This window comes from Ursus maritimus (assembly GCF_017311325.1).
Source record: "Ursus maritimus isolate PB19 chromosome X unlocalized genomic scaffold, ASM1731132v1 scaffold_X1, whole genome shotgun sequence".
Taxonomy (NCBI): domain Eukaryota; kingdom Metazoa; phylum Chordata; class Mammalia; order Carnivora; family Ursidae; genus Ursus; species Ursus maritimus.
The window spans coordinates 109,541,236-109,558,494 of NW_024423319.1; the positions used below are offsets into that span (position 1 = coordinate 109,541,236).

Here is a 17,259-nt window from a genome sequence, read left to right on the forward strand (position 1 = left end):
AGTGACATGGTCTGACTTAGTGTTTAGCAGGGTCACTCCAACTGCTGTGTTGAGAACAGATTGTAGAGGGGCGATGGTGGAAGCAGGAAATGACAGTTACTTGGACCAAGGTAGTAATGGTGGGAGTTCATGAGGAGTAGGCCATTTTTGGATATGGCTGAAAATAAAAGCCAACAGAATTTTTTGATTGAATAAAAAATGTTAGAGAAATGTGGTAGGACTCCAAAGTGTTTGGCATGAAAATGAGGAGGAATGGACTGAGCATTATTAAATAAGGTGGAGAAGAACAGCTTTGATGGGACAATCAACAGTTGAGTTTTGGACACATTGAGTTTGAGGTATTAGACATGCAAGTGAGATGCTAGGAAGGCAGTCGGGTACGGAAGCCTGGAGTGTAGGGGAGAGCTCTGGGCTGGAGATAGGAATTTGAGAGTCGTCAGAATATGGATGGTTTGAAAAAGCAGGACACTATATGATACCACCGATGGACCTGGCATAGTTACTGATCGCGAGGCAAGGTCCAAGGGTTGTGCTAAGGACACTCCAGTGTTAAAATACTGGAGACGTGAATAGGGGCCAGAAAGTTAGACTAAAGTAGAAGGAAAATCAGAAGTGTGTGGTGTCCTGCAAGCCAAATGAAAGTGATCCAAAGAGGAAGGAGTACTCAACTGTCGATTGCCACTGGTAGGTCAGATAAGACAAGGGCTGAGAAGTGGTCAATGCCTTCAGCAGTGACGCAGACCCACTGAATCTGAATATCCAGGATGGGACACACTGATGCCTGGATCCCATCTCCAGACAGTGATTTAATTGGTCTCAAGCGCAACCTCAGCGTCAAGGTTTTTAAAGTTTCCCAGGTGATTCTAATGCAAGCCAAGGTTGTGACCCCCCACTGCCCTAACTCATATCTGTCTCTTAATGTGTGAAATGGCTTTATTGTCAGAAACATATGTTGCTGGACTTGAGTAAACATGGGAGTTTTTGTCTATAGACTTGTTCGTGGATACTTTGGGATCTGAAAATGACAAACAGATCTGAAAACTGATGATTAACCACTAAAGGGATAAGTTATTTAGCACCTGGCCTAAAGTGGCTTTTAAGCTGAAAATCGATGTGCTTCTCTTTTTTTGCAAATGTTTGGTTTTTGGGTTTTCTTTTTTTAATCGTAAGAAGACCTTTTGTTTTGAGTAACAAGGGTAAGTTTCAGGTTAATGAAAAAATTCAAGGGAAGTGTTGCTATCAATGGTCCAAAGGAAACCAAACAAATGAACCCGAACCCAGATCAGTAATGAAGCATTTAAGAGTTAAGCACATTCTTTTCAGAATCCCGAATATTTCACACCTCAAAAGTTGGCTCATAACAGATGTAGAAATTCTGTACCTCATTAAAGTTTTAATCTTTTGAGTTTTCCTGCCATAGACCATAGAAATTATTTAAATGCTCCAGTAAATTTGAATGCGGTTGGTATCTGTTGGCTCTTAAAAATGAGAAGGTATCATGGGTTCATTAAGAGATCTGGTTTGCAGGCTGGTAAAATTGGATTCTGTGGACAAAGAGAGTAGAGATCAAATATGTGAGAACACGACCAAGGTAGCAAATAGAAAAAGTTAGAGTTGTAATACAGGCCTAATTATTGCAGCCTTCCAGAAGAACACCAAGTGTCTAGATGAGCCCTTCTCAACCTGGTTTGCATTCCACAGAGAATTAAACCCTAATGCCCTAAGATATCCATTGTATCAACTGAATGAACTCTCTTATGCATCCAGAATGGGGCTACCTACGTACCCCACTTGGGAGAAGGGAGAAAATAGTCACTCAGATAATCAAATAATTTTCTCTGGAGCTTAATGCGCTAGCAGATCCCCAGTTGAGAAAAGCTGTTTGAGGTATAATCTGTGTCTCGAATGATGCAGTAGTTTTATGAGGTACAGGTCCTCCAGAGAGAAAGCATAAAAAAGCCTGTTGTAAAATTGCCAAGAAATTAAAAAGAATAATTTCTTTATTCATTTATTAAAATAGTTATTTGTAAAACATGCACAGGAACACCTTGTACAAATCCCAGCAGTGATTTTTTTGAGCAATCTAATGTGGATCCTTCCAGACTCTGTGCACACAAACATATATGTGAATAGTGTTGAGTGCAAAGAATGGGATTGTGCTCTTCATTTGTTCAGCAATTTTTTCCATGAACTTTATTCAAATTCTTCTATATAATTACATGCAGACTTGCCTCTTTCTAAGGGTTTCGTGATACTCTGTAGTTTGGTTGTTACGAAATATATTTTACCATTCATATGTTAATGGACATTTGGATTATCCTCAGTTTTTCATTGTTAGGGGCAAAGCCATAATGAACATCTTTGTTCAAAAACTCTTGAAAAAAATATATAGGAGTTCTTCTATATTACAGATTCTAGAAGTGGAATTGTTGAGTCAGGATGGACTTTGACTTTTTTTGTTGTTTTTATTATATAAATTTCAGACACCGTCAAAAGTAGGAAATAATACAGTGAACCCCCATGTATCCCTTCTCCCCTTCAACAGTTACCCCTACGTGGCCAGTTTTGTTTCCTGCTCACCCTACCCACCCCCTCCTCCCCTAACAGCAGACGGATTATGAAGCCAAGACATGCCATTTTATCCACAGAGAGTGCGGTATTGTCCGAGGGACAGTTTTACAAGACCTAGTCATCACTGTGTTATACCTTAAGATGAGCAATAACTCCTCAGTATGAGTGTTCACATTTTCCCAGTTACCTCTCTTTAGTTTTATGTTTACGATGGAGTTGTTGGAGTCATGATCCAGGACAAGGTCTATACGTGGCATTTGGTTGATGAGACTCTTAAGTCTTTTTTGGTATAGAGCTTTCCCCTTCATCATTTTAATATAGTTGATACGTTTTAATCCTTTATAGTTACTATTCTTCCTAATGCTCACATTGTCCCCTCTTTGGCCAAAAACTGATTCTTGTTGGTTCCTGAGACTTTTTCATAGGAGCTTAGTAGCTTCTTTGTGTCTTTGTATCAAGATGTTCCAGGATCATGTTAGACCTATCTGGAGTCAACCATTCCCCCAGGGAGTCCTGGTTCCCTGTGGTGAGACATGGTATTTACAGACCCCAGTCAGGGCTTGGGGGTTCTCATTGCTACTGAGTTGGTCATTGTTTTGGTCCTTTTCAGTAGACAGAGCTAGGAAAACCACTTGGTGAATTCATAGTGATGTTCCAATTCAAATTTAGGACCGTGGGATTTTTTATTATTATGTTCAGTTAGCCAGCATAGAGTCCATCGTTAGTTTTTGATGTAGTGTTTGGCGATGCATTCGTTGCATATAACACCCAGAGCTCATCACCACACGTGCCTTCCTTAATGCTCATGACCTGGACTGTAGGGTTTTTACTGAATTTCTTGGATTTTATGTATCTCTTATGCATATCTCTGGTTCCTAATGATATTAACATCATTATTTTGTTGTATTCTGTACTACAAATATGTAATATTTTCAAAATACCAGTATAATTATTATCACTAATAATATGATTACTGGAAACTATTTCAGATTTCTTTGCATTTATATTTTCTATTTAGGTTATATACTCTTAAGAAAATACGGTCAAGGGGCGCCTGGGTGGCTCAGTCGTTAAGCGTCTGCCTTCGGCTCAGGGCATGATCCCAGCATTCTGGGATTGAGCCCCACATCGGGCTCCTCCACTCCGAGCCTGCTTCTTCCTCTCCCACTCCCCCTGCTTGTGTTCCCTCTCTCGCTGGCTGTCTCTCTCTCTGTCAAATAAATAAGTAAAATCTTAGAAAGAAAGAAAGAAAAGAAAGAAAGAAAAAAGAAAATACGGTCAAATGGCTGTGTTTTAATAATCACATGAAGTAGTTTCTTTTTTGTGGGCAAAGCCACCAGCCACATGTGGAGGCTCATTTGTCTTATTTTGCTGCAGCCCCAAATTCAGATGGTGTTTTATTGGCAGTGTTTTTAGGAAACATTTAAAAATGTTTTTTATTTAATTTTCTTTTATAATTGTGTAAAAAACGTCCACAGTTTCAAAGTGCAAAAGTGAATTTCTTTTCCTGCCCCCTTCATCATGTTTTCTCCCTCCACCTATTGGTGGTCACTCTTATTACCTTTTGCTTTATCCTTTCATTTTGAAGAAATAAAAGTAGGTACATTGATCGATTTGCAAATGTTGAACCACCCTTGCCTCCCAGGGATGAATCCCACTTGCTCATGATGGATAATCCTTTTAATGTACTGTTGGATCCTATTAGCTAGGATCTTGTTGAGAATTTTGGCGTCCATGTTCATCAGGGATATCGGTCTGTAATTCTCCTTTTTGAGGGGGTCTTTGCCTGGTTTGGGGATCAAGGTAATATTGGCCTCATAGAATGAGTTTGGTAGCTTTCCTTCTGTTTCTGTTTTTTGAAACAGCTTCAGGAGAATAGGTATTATTTCTTCTTTGAATGTTTGGTAGAATTCCCCAGGGAATCCGTCAGGCCCTGGACTCTTGCTTTTGGGGAGGTTTTTGATCACTGCTTCAATCTCTTCAAAATTAATCAGTCTGTTTAAAAAATCAGTTTCTTCCTGTTTCAGTCTTGGTAGTTTATAGGTTTCCAGGAAGGCATCCATTTCTTCCAGGTTGTTTAATTTATTGGCATAAAGCTGTTGATAAAATTTTCTAATGATCCTTCCTATTTCATTGGTGTTGGTTGTGACATTTCCCCTTTCATTCATAATTTTATTAATTTGGGTCCTTTCTCTATTCTTTTGAATAAGTCTTGGCAGTGGCTTATCGATCTTATTAATTCTTTCAAAGAACCAGCTTCTAGTTCTGTTGATCTGCTCTACTGTGCTCCTGGTTTCTAATTCATTGATCTCTGCTCTAATCTTGATCAACTGCTTTCTCGTGCGTGGGTTAGGCCTGTTCTTCTGTTCCAGCTCCAGCTTCTTGAGGTGAGAATATAAAAACTGCATTTTAGATTTTTCTATTCTTTTGAGTGAGGCTTGGATGGCTATGTATTTTCCCCTTAGGACTGCCTTTGCAGTGTCCCATAGGTTTTGGACTGATGTGTTTTCATTCTCGTTGGTCTCCATAAATTGTTTAAATTGATTTTTAATTTCCTGGTTTACTCGATCATTCTTGAGCAGGATGGTTCTTAGTTTCCAAGTGTTTGAGTTTCTTCCAAATTTTTCCTTGTGATTGAGTTCCAATTTCAGGGCATTGTGGTCTGAGAATATGCAGGGAAAATTTTCAGTCTTTTGGTATCGGTTGAGACCTGTTTTGTGACCCAGTATATGGTCTATTCTGGAGAAAGTTCCATGTGCATTCGAAAAGAATGAGTATTCTGCTGTTCTGGGGTGTAGTGTTCTGTATATATCTATGAGGTCCATCTGGTCTAGTATGTCATTCAAAGCTCTTGTTTCTTTGTTGATTTTCTGCTTAGGTGATCTGTCTATTGCTGAGAGCAGAGTGTTGAGGTCCCCTACTATTAACGTATTATTATCTATATGTCTCTTTATTCTGGTTAAGAGTTGGCTTGTGTATCTTACTGCTCCCCTGTTGGGGGCATAGATATTTATAATTGTCATTTCCACTTGTTGGATACATCCTTTAAGAATAATATAGTGTCCTTCTGTATCTCTAACTACAGTCTTTAGTTTAAAATTTAATCTGTCTGATACGAGAATTGCTACCCCAGCTTTCTTTTGAGGTCCATTGGCATGAAAAAGCCCACAAAATGGGAGAAGATATTTGCAAATGACACTACAGATAAAAGATTAGTATCCAAGATCTACAAAGAACTTCTCAAACTCAATACACGTGAAACAAATAATCAAATCAAAAAATGGGCAGAAGATATGAACAGACACTTTTCCAATGATGACATACAAATGGCTAACAGACACATGACAAAATGTTCAAAATCATTAGCCATCAGGGAAATTCAAATCAAAACCACATTGAGATACCACCTTACACCAGTTAGAATGGCAAAAATTGACAAGGCAGGAAACAACAAATGTTGGAGAGGATGTGGAGAAAGGGGATCCCTCTTACATTGTTGGTGGGAATGCAAGTTGGTACAGCCACTTTGGAAAACAGTGTGGAGGTCCCTTAAAAAGTTAAAAATTGAGCTATCCTATGACCCAGCCATTGCACTACTGGGTATTTACCCCAAAGATACAGATGTAGTGAAGTGAAGGGCCATATGCACCCCAATGTTCATAGCAGCATTGTCCACAATAGCTAAATCATGGAAGGAACCGAGATGCCTTTCAACAGATGACTGGATTAAGATGTGGTCCATATATACAATGGAATATTACTCAGCCATCAAAAAGAACGATTTCTCAACATTTGCTGCAACATGGACGGGACTGGAGGAGATAATGCTAAGTGAAATAAGTCAAGCAGAGAAAGACAATTATCATATGGTTTCACTCATTTATGGAATATAAGAAGTAGGAAGATCGGTAGGAGAAGAAAGGGAAGAAGAAAGGGGGGTAAACAGAAGGGGGAATGAACCATGAGAGACTATGGACTCTGCGAAACAAACTGAGGGCTTCAGAGGGGATGGGGTGGGGGATTGGGATAGGCTGGTGATGAGTATTAAGGAGGACACGTATTGCATGGTGCAGTGGGTGTTATACGCAAGTAATGAATCATGGAACTTTACATCAAAAACTAGGGATGTACTATATGGTGACTAACATAATAAAAAATTATTTTTTAAAAAAAAGCAGGTACATATCTCTATTCACATCCCCCCCTTTGCTTAAATAAAAAGGTAGCTTTCTGTGTACAGAATTTATTGTATTTAATACGTAGCTTTCTCATTTTAATGGTATATTCTAGACATTGCTTCATAGCAGTATTACATAGAAATTACTTCTCTTTACAAGTGTTTACTATTTTATATTATAAAATGAATATCATTAGCCAGATTTGATTTCCTCAGTCTCCACTACTGCCGGGCATTTGCTTCCAAACCTTCACAGGAAGACATAAACATGTTTCACAAACACAAACTCAGGTTATTTTGTGGCAAAGATTATTTTAACAATGGTCTAAGGAATCCACTACCTGTGTGGAAAATGAAAATTTTTACCATATAGTAAGAGAGAAGACTGATTTATGAATATAGATAAAATATTTCTAAATTTTCTTCTCTGGTGGATATGAGACCAGAAAACAGGGATTGCTAGGGTCTTGGCCTGTTTGGGGATGGCAAGGTGTCTTAGGTCAAGAAAGAAATTCCTCTTGGCTTTCTGAATTTAAAGGCCCGGCTGCTTTTCCAGAAGAATCTTTTGTCAAACTGCGTTACCATCACAATTCAGGCTTAGCTTCTGAAATCCTTGCTGTTCATCCAGCTACAGGAGGCTGCCGTGTTATTTTTTTTCTTTCCAGACACATCGGTCTGCATTTGCTTTCATCCACAGTCTAGGTCTCATTGAGAGAAGGGACTAAGTAGGGACTGGGACACTGTGAGATTTAGTGATGTGGGTCTGAAGCAGTTGTTATATTTGAACATGAAAAACTGAGTTAGAATTTAGATTTTGTTTCCTGCTAAAGCAACAGCACCCTTACACCAGCCCTTCACAGAACGAGCACATACGTACTCCCGCGTCTTAATTCAGACATGTGTCATCTTACCACACAAATCTTTCAGGAGAAACGGTGCAGGCGACCGCAAGAAGGCTCTGCAGGTCATGCTCCAGGTTCTGCAGAGCTGTGACCGCCCGGCCCCCGACATGTTCTGCCTGTGTGGGAGGATCTACAAGGACATCTTCTTGGATTCAGACTGCAGAGATGACACCAGCCGAGACAACGCCATTGAGTGGTAACCCCCATGCTAGTCAGTAGCACGAGCATCTCTGCAAAGAGCAGAAATGCGGAGGCTAAGGACTCAGGTCTTGTCCCTGTGAACGTATGTCTGCCTGCGCGCCTGTCTGCTGGCGGTGGGGGAAAAGGCATGAACGTGATTCGGGAATTTCCAGATGCCTTTTCCTGAAAGGAAACCGTCAGAAACAGGCTTTTGCACTGGTGACATTCTTCCCACAAGTTCACTCATTTATAGGGGCAAGAAGGAAGCTCAGCTTGCTCCTTCCCGGCTACTCCTTCCAGAACTTTGTTCTACCACTATCAGGGTGTTATCTTCTCAGTGAGCTGTTCATTCCTTCCTTCATTCATATGTTTGACAAATGCTGATTGAGGGTTTACTGTATGCTGGGGCCAAAACCCAGAGGGGGGAGCTTGCTGGGCATGTTCAGGATGGTGAAGCATGAGTGAGGGGAGAGGGGTAGGCAATGGGAGAGGGGAAGACCCTCGGACTCTGAGTGAGATGATGTGACATCGGAGTGCTCTGAGCAGAGCAGTGACAAGATCCGATGTGCATGTTTCACCAGCGTGCTCTGTTATGCAAAGAATACATTTCCGTGGGTGTATCAGCTGCCATTCGCTGCATAACAAACATGTCCAAAACTTAGTGGCTTAAAAGAGTGATCTGTAATTTTTCATGAATCTGTGGATTGGCCAGGCCGCTCCTTGGCTGCTTCCACTCCTAAAGTGCTGGGCTCACTCCTGAAATGGAGGTCAGCTGAAGGCTCAGCAGGGCTGGAAGGTCCAAGATGACCTCACACGTGGTAGGCAGCTGGTGTTGGGTGTTGGTAGTGCACTTCCGTTCTCTACCTGTAGTTCTAATCCTGGCCGACCAGCTTTCTTACATGGTGGGCAGCGTTCTTAGGGATTTGTGGCTACTGAATAACCTGGCACAGGGGCAAGGGCAGAAGTAGGGAACAGCTAGGAGACAACTGCAGTAATTCAGTGCAGAGCTGTTGGTAGCTTGAGCCTGGGTGCCGGTTATGGAAAGAAGGAGATGGCAGAAGCTGGACATGTGTTGAAGGAGGAGCCAACAGCTTACCTCATCCATTTCTGTCACAGGAGCTCTTGACATGGCTGCTCCACTTGCAGTTCTAACTGCTTCCCCTTTCCCACTCCTCCTCTGGCTCTGTCCGGCTCTGTCCTCTCCCCTCTTCTCTCCATTGACTCTCTTCACTGGTGATCCCCCTCATTCCCACACCTTGGAATGAGTAGCCGACCTCCAACCCAAACTGTGTCCTGAGCTCTGGCCCCACGTCACCTCCTTTCTGTTCTGCCTGAAGGTGGTGCTGCTCTTTAAGATGCAGCGTATCCAAGGCTAAGGCGCCCTTCTCTCCACATGGGATGGCTTCCAGTGCCTTGCTTTCTTACTAGCATTCTTCAGCCTCCTACGCTTACACTTTTTGTGAACGTTTGATAACTTTCACTCACTCACCTCCCCACGTGGTCAGGTCCCAATTCCATCCCTTCTCTGTGTTTTCTCTCACTCTCATTTCCACCACCCTGGTTGGTGCCTTTTTTTTTTTTTTGGCACTTTCTTGCCAGAAATGTTCTCACAATATCCCACGTAGGCTCTCTGCTTGGTGTCTCTAAAGCCTGTCCATAGATTGGACCACTACTCCTATTCCTCCTAAAGCTCGAAGACCCACTCTGGCTTTCCATTCCCCATTAAACCAAAATTCAGACTCTTAGATGACCATTCTAGGTGTTCTGCAGACTTTCTCCAACCCACCCTGGGCCCCAGTTCCCACTACCTGATCTACGTCCAAGTGAACTGAAGTTTCCTGGGGGGTCCGCAGGCTCCCATCCCTGCTCCCGCCTTTTTCTGTGTTGGGCGTTTCCTTTCCAAGTCGCTGCTGCTGCATGCCTACCCAGCTTCATGCCATACCTCAGGCTTCTAGGGGTGGCCCCACCTATCTTCTGTGAGTCCCTCTAGACTTGGGTTTGTGTGGCTTAAGGATACTTACCACACTCAGGTTTGTATTTTCCCTAATTTCACTAGTTGTGTGTGGGGATCATATTACCTCCACCGTAGTATAGGTTTGTGGAAGGCAGGGACCCCGTTTAATTATTAGTAAGTCCCCAGTGGTACCTGTTGCACTCTTGTGCTCGGAGTCGCTTGGGATGTTGAAGGGGAATTGACGTTGGGTAGGGCCAAAATAGGAACAGCTGTGTTCCCACCATAGTGGCCAAGAATTCAGCCCCCAGGTCAGGAGATGACTGCCTGTGCCCCCTTCAAGAAAGTCCTGGGAGCCTTTGTCCATCCACATCAGAAGATGGTAGGTCCAGAGGGCAAATGACGCTTAGTCTCCTGGGAAGTTAGCTCCGGTGAGATCTTGGGGTCCTCTAACCCAGGCTCTCCATTGTTGAGCTAGAGCACGTGGCTCGGGGAGGCGGGGGGCGCTGGGAAGAGGCAGACCAGGGACTGCAGTCCTGACCTCACGTTCAAGGCTCGTGTGCGCCTAAGCTTGGGCCTGTTGGATTTACAGAGGAGAGGCAGAGAGAAGTCTGCCCTCTTCCCTCATAACTTTTGATAGTAAAAGAAAGTGAAAAAAAATCAAATACCATAGGATATGGTATTGAAAATCCCCAAAATATATTGAGGTGGGCTTCAATTTTATTGGAATTTTGTTGGCTGGGGTTGAAACAACTTTCTTTGCACTCCCTGGTCCATCTGTGCGTACTCATGCCCTAAAGTTCATAAAATTGAAATTTAACTGACTTAAAAGATAGGTTCTCCCTTCCACAATGAATGTTTTCTTGGTGTTTAATTCTCCTGTTGCACGAGGGATCAAATTCCTCCTGCTTTACAAGTCTTTGCTCTGAACTTGTGCCACTTAAAGACATTTCACTGTCATTACTTCATTGATCAAATTCTTTTTTTCCCAGTCATGATATTCCTACTCGCCCATGGAAGGGAAAGCAGCTCTCTGTGTATAGAAAAAATAGTAAAAGAATTGAAATGACACTCTTTAAACTTCTGGCATAAAAACGGTATTCTCTGTTTTGGATATTGTTTTTTACCCCCCTGCTCCTTCTCTCACTTGATGCCATGACTCTCAGAGCGATCCAGGGGCCAGGGCTCTGGCAGCACTGCTTCCTACATGAAAAACGGGCTCTATTTTGTGAGAAAAGCAAACAAACAACCTGCAGAGTAATAGCCTACAATTGACGGAATTGCTCTGTAATAAAAAAATGCTCCACGCACAAATGGACTCTCACTTTTAAGATGATATTTGGACATCCAGTTGTGGTCTCCTTTTGTGGGTAGGGCTATAAAAGCTTTTACATTTCTTTTGTGCACTTTATCTTCCTCGCTTCATACAGCGGTCATGGTTTTTGTATAAAAATATAAACCTGGTGAAGAAAAATGTTTTAACACCTTAGTGTTATGATGGTGACATTGTTAAGAAGCTATTTGCTGTATGTAGCTGTTTGTAAAGGGGGAGGGTGCCTGGAAAACCACAGATGGTGAAAGAGCTCATGAGAAGGTTGGGTTGTGCTGTGATTTATCATTTTTTCCTTCTACCATAATAATAAGAATCTGGCGGGTCTGTCATTACAGGTACCGCAAAGGGTTTGAGCTCCAGTCATCTCTGTATTCAGGAATTAACCTGGCAGTTTTGCTGATAGTTGCAGGACAACAATTTGAAACTTCCATGGAACTAAGGAAGATAGGTAAAGCTATTTATGACTGCAGATGTTAATAGGCTTTGGTCACCCAGATTCAGCATTAAGAATTATCCTCAAGGGGCGCCTGGGTGGCACAGCGGTTGGGTGTCTGCCTTCGGCTCAGGGCGTGATCCCGGCGTTCTGGGATCGAGCCCCACATCGGGCTCCTCCGCTACGAGCCTGCTTCTTCCTCTCCCACTCCCCCTGCTTCTGTTCCCTCTCTCCCTGGCTGTCTCTATCTCTGTCAAATAAATAAATAAAATCTTTAAAAAAAAAAAGAATTATCTTCAAATAACTAGCATGTTATTTCAAAAGGAACAGCTGCGCTCTGAGAGCACTCCTGAGACAGTAACCAAAATAAAGTGCGTGCTTTTTCCTCTCTCTAAAGGCTTGCATAATAGGAGAGAAGCTAGAAAGATTTTTCATAACTTCATCTAAAATTCACATTGCTCAGGTGTCCAGCTAAACAGTTTGTTGGGAAGAAAAGGGAGCTTGGAGAAAATGCACAATTACTGGGATGTGGGTCAGTTCTTCAACGTCAGCATGTTGGCCAATGACGTCGGGAAGGCCGTCCAGGCAGCGGAGAGGTTGTTCAAGCTGAAACCTCCAGTCTGGTGAGTCACGCGCGTGCGTGCTTTTGTGTGTGTGTGTGTACGCGCGCCTCACTTCTCTCAATATCTGACCTTGTTCTGAAGGGAGAAGAGCTATAATTGCAAAAGACAGTAACAACCGCTATGTTTCTCCTTCTTCTTCATTAACGCAGTTACGGCAGCAAGAACAGCGCTGCAGGCTCACTTGGTTTGTGACAGGAGGGAAGGACAGACAGACAGGCACATACATGTACAGAATATGCCCCTACGTGCTCTATCTCCAGGATGAGATTCTCGATCTTATTAATTTCTTCAGGTTGTCTCGGTCCTCAAGAACAAAACGTTCTTTGGGGCTCGTACGTATTTGTGAGAAAACAGTAGTAAAGCTGAAAGCACACCAAGCAAGTGATGTGCCTCACAAATGGAAACCGGAACTAAAGTAAAAGACCGAGATATGGTCAAGAACATGGTGCCGCAGCACTGGCCCCAGGTCAGCCCGCTTGGGAGCCATTAAAATGCGTCAGAAAGAACACTGGGCGACATGGACATGTGTTTGTGGTCTATCCCAGAATAAGAAAAGCCAATGTCAGGGCATAGCGTTCTCTGTCAGTGGTTCTCAAACGTCGGCATGCTTCCGAGTCAACTATATTGATTAAAACACAGATTGTTGGGCCCCACCCTCATGTTATCTGGTTCCAAAGGTCTCGGGTGGGGCCTGGGAAATTGCATCTCCAGATGACAATCTGATGCTGCTGGTCTGGGAAATCACACTTTGAGAACCCCTCTTCTCTGTGGACTCCTTTTGATCAAAAATCCGTTCAGTGTGTGACTCTGAGCAAGGTCTCCGAGGGGTGGGCAATAGCTGACTTGCCAGTAGACCTGAAGCCCCATGAGAATCGTCATTCTGTCATTGATTCCTGTAGTCTCATAACAGATGCTCATTCGACACCTGTGTAAATAATCAACGAATGAGGGGTTTTCTCCAAAATATTGACAGTCGTTATCTCAGGGAGGTAGCCTTATGAGAAGTTTTTAATCTTTTTTCCCCTCATCTCTATTTTTCTGATTTGTCTAAAATGCATTTGGATTACGCGCATAACTTAAAACTTTTTACTTTCAATGATCCATGTCCATCTGCCCCCTGTTCTTCCCCAGCTCAGTAGACCAGTCTGGACTCCCAGGGGTCACAATCTCTTCAGTCGTTTTTAGCTGGACCCCATTTCTTCCCAGTCTGAAGGACCCAAATTTGATCCTCAAACCGTATCAACCTCTTGAAATCTTTCTGAGGCTTCGTGAACAAGGAGGCAGGCAGAGCCTCCAACCCTTGTGGAATGGCTGCTTTTTCCAGAATTCTACTTTTCAGGTGCCCTGCTGCACCCGAGCCAGACAGAGCCGACTCCATGGAGGCAACAGCTGAGCCTTGAATACATTCTCATTATGTCCACACCCGCACTGACTTACACTGTTGGGACCTAATACTGTAGGTCCAACACCACCCAGAGGCTCCTGATTGACTAGAAGAACTCACGGAACTCCGAAAAGCTGTTGTACTCATGGTCAGGGTTTATTACAAGACAAGTATACAGCTTGCAATCAGCAAAGACAAAAGGCACAAAGGGCAGAGTCCAGGAGAGACGAGGTACCATCTTCCAGCTGTCCTCGCCCAGTGCAGTGACAGAGACAGTGCTGAGTTCTCCCTGCAACGATGTAGGCAACGTGCATGAAGTACTGACAACCGGGGAAGCTCACCAAGTCTTGGTGTCCAGGGTTTTGTGGGGAGGTCACTTGTTCAGGTATGGAGCACCCTTGTAGTTGACTGCAGTCACTGAGTCCCCAGCCTCTCTGGAGATGACACTGATACAGCATGGCCCAAGGTCCCCGGTAAACAAAAGCATTCTTGCCACACTGGATATCCCAAGGGCTTAAAGGTGATGTCCCAAAAGCCAGTCAAGGGCAGACATTTCTTTGGAATGTGTAGAGCTGGGGCAGCGCAGGCCTACTGAGTTAATCCTTCAGTGCACAGTACCCATGCAAGTCAGTTAGAGTCTAGCTGACCTGCCCTCCCAGCTCAGCTCCAGACTTTGTCCTCAAAGGGCAAAATAGCACTCTCGTGCTCTCAGTTCAACCATCCCGTTCACTACCAGAGAGGATGCGACCACCACTGCCTAACAGCTGTGTTTCAAACACTTCAATTTGCCTGAAGACAGTAAAGATGTGATGAGACTTAAGATCTCATAACTTCGAATTCTACCTGATCAGATCTAATTAAAAAAAAATACAATGAGCTTCACATTGGGGATTGGTAGGGGTCAAAGAGGAGAGGAGAGAGATGGGAGGGAAGCGGCGTGGCTGTAGAAGGGAAATATGAGGGATCCTTGTGACAGTGAAAACATTTTCTATCTTAACTGTATCCATGTCAGTATCCAGCTTGTGACCTTGTTCTAGGGTTTTATGAGCTGTCGTCATTGGTATAAACTGGGCCGAGGGTACACGGGCTCTCTCTCTACTGTTTCTTACGACTATATGTGAATCTACAATTACTTCAAAATAAAAAGGTTAATTTTTAAAAAGACCATGAAAGAAAAATAAATTTTAAAAGACTGAGTTTGAAATTTTGCCATTTTGGATTTGCTTTGAGTTTCAAACTGCATGCTTTTGTTTTTAAGACAGTTAACATATGCTTGCCAGGGACTGCACTTTGAATACCATTCGCCCAATGTTGGTAAAAAGCCATGGGGCATGATTTTGTTGGACAAACTTATTTTGCCCGCTCTTTGGGTTTCTTTTAATTATGTGGCTGACAAAGGACTAAGAAGCACTCACTACACAATGTGAATTTAAGTAAATGAAGCTTTTGGGAAACCTCTTTTAAAGGGAGTGGAATGGAATTCCGTTTCTCGAAGAATCTAATTTGTTGGTGCTGGTGATTTTTCCAGGTACCTCCGATCGTTAGTTCAGAACTTGTTACTAATTCAGCGCTTCAAGAAACCTATTACTGAACATTCACCCAGGCAAGAACGGCTTAACTTCTGGTTAGATATAATTTTTGAGGCAACAAATGAAGTTACTAATGGACTCAGATTTCCAGTAAGTTATGCTTAATCCATTTCTTTCAGGTAGAATAAAAGAAACTGGGGGTTGGTGCTATTATTGAATACTCTGAAAGGTAGAAAGCCTTAGAGTAATTGAAAATGGTAGGAGAGCCACCCGTCTTAGGTAGAATCAGCCAGTGATGGATCAACTCACTAGAAAAAGTCGGCTAGGACCTCTAAGATAGTGGTCTCAACTGAGAGTCATTTTGCCTCCCAGGGGACATTGGGCAATATCTGGAGACGTTTTTGGTTGTCACAGCTGCAAGGAAGGTGTTGCTCCCGGCAGCTAGTGGGGTGAAGGCCAGGGATGCTGCCCAACATCCCGCAGTGCACGGCACAGCTCCTCCCCCAACACAGAATTACCTGGTGGGGGAGCCCTGTTCTAAACCACTGCAAGAGTAAGAGTAAAATTTGGGAATTCAGCACTGTTTCCCCTTGAGCTTTGGTTTGCCTCCAGTGCCACAATGAATTTTTAAAGCATTATTGGAAAGCAAAATGACTATTAGCTTTTCTTAGTTTTTGTTTGAGTTTTATGACCATCTTATAAGGAATCATAAGTAAGATACCTAAGCACCCTAGATACTGAACCTCAGATCATTGTATTTCGTATTCACGCCATGAGATTTTGTGAATGTGCTGTGTTGAGGAATTTCATTAAACTCCTAATGGAGATTAAGTTTGAAATGATTATGATAATGCTTTTGTTGTTGGGTAAGAAGTTTTAAAATCTTCTTTTAATTATGAAATATTTCAAACCTATGGAAAGGTACAAAAAATAATGGAACAGACCCTTGTATAATGTCTACCCAGATTTAGTGATCTTAAATATGTTGTTTTATTTGCTTTGGAAATTCATTCAGTCATTCTCTCTTCCCCTCTCCCTCTCTCCTTTCTCCCCCTCTCCCTCTCTCCTTTCTCCCCCTCTCCCCGTCTCTCCGCTTCCCTCCCTCCCTCTCCCCCAGACATGAAACATGACTGATGGAATGTCACCTCACTTTTCATCCCCGTGTATTTTTTATGGACTTGGGTACCTACCTGCAGATCATCCAGTTTGCTTCATTTCTCTCAAAAACTGTTGCCTCCCTGTTTCTTCTCTGTCACCTTCTTGCGCGGGCCTTTCTGGGCCACCTTGTCTAAAGTGACCCCCCCCCACCTTTATTCTGTCTACTTGCTTCAGAGCTGCATAGGGGACCATATTCCTTCTCCCTATGTGTGTGTTTCTGGTCTGCCCCACGAGAGCATGGACCCCCCTGTAGGGAGGGGACTTCTGTCCCAACTGTGGTATCCACGGGCCCTAGAGTGATGTTGGTACACAGTAGGTGCTCAAGTATTTGTGGAGTATAGCGCTTCCCACTTGCTCATTGGGGAGAGGAACCTGTCTGGTATATTCCTGGGCATCACAGAAATCTGTTCGTTTAGGTGCTGGTGATAGAACCAACCAAAGTCTACCAGCCTTCATATGTCTCCATAAACAACGAAGCTGAGGAGAAGACGGTTTCTCTGTGGCATGTCTCACCCACGGAAATGGTAAGAAAAAAAATCACACAGAGCTCTCTCTTCATTCTCTGCTGTTTAATGAGAAATTCGGTGCTCGAGTAGAAGTCTGTGTTGTTGTGCTTGAAAGAACAGGCCCCTGTGCCTAACTGCTAAGGTCCGGCAGCGTCTGAGAGAGTATACTCACAGAGGGGAGAGAAGACTCTGGTTTGCCCAGTTTATATGTGTTAATACTCTGTATTTGTTTGTGTGTGTGTGTGTGTGTGTGTATACAGGCTTGTTGAAAATAGAAGTTAAACCATGAGGAAGTGGATAAGAAGTAACGGGAAAGTCCCTCCAAATCCCCCAAACCTCGACCCCATTGCCCTCCCCAGTGACTTGATGGATATCCATCTTTACCATTGTCTAAACTCCCGTGTGTGTGTGTGTGTGTGTGTGTGTATGAGTGCGTTGTGTGTGTGTGAGTGTATGTGCGTGTATATATATACAGAGAAGCATTTTCATTAAGGTGAGATCATACAGTGTAT

General features: G+C 43.1%; 1 protein-coding gene across 2 annotated transcripts in view; it reads left to right on the plus strand.

Annotated features, from left to right (window-relative positions):
• The window catches only part of MAP3K15 (mitogen-activated protein kinase kinase kinase 15), a 122,004-nt gene that overhangs the window by 58,687 nt on the left and 46,058 nt on the right, over window positions 1–17,259 (plus strand). For both annotated transcript variants that reach the window (XM_040633703.1, XM_040633708.1), the window contains 5 exons: window positions 7,676–7,846; window positions 11,450–11,562; window positions 12,011–12,170; window positions 15,083–15,233; window positions 16,658–16,765. In XM_040633703.1, coding sequence (XP_040489637.1) covers window positions 7,676–7,846; window positions 11,450–11,562; window positions 12,011–12,170; window positions 15,083–15,233; window positions 16,658–16,765 — 703 coding nt within the window. The remainder of the gene's footprint in view (window positions 1–7,675; window positions 7,847–11,449; window positions 11,563–12,010; window positions 12,171–15,082; window positions 15,234–16,657; window positions 16,766–17,259) is intronic.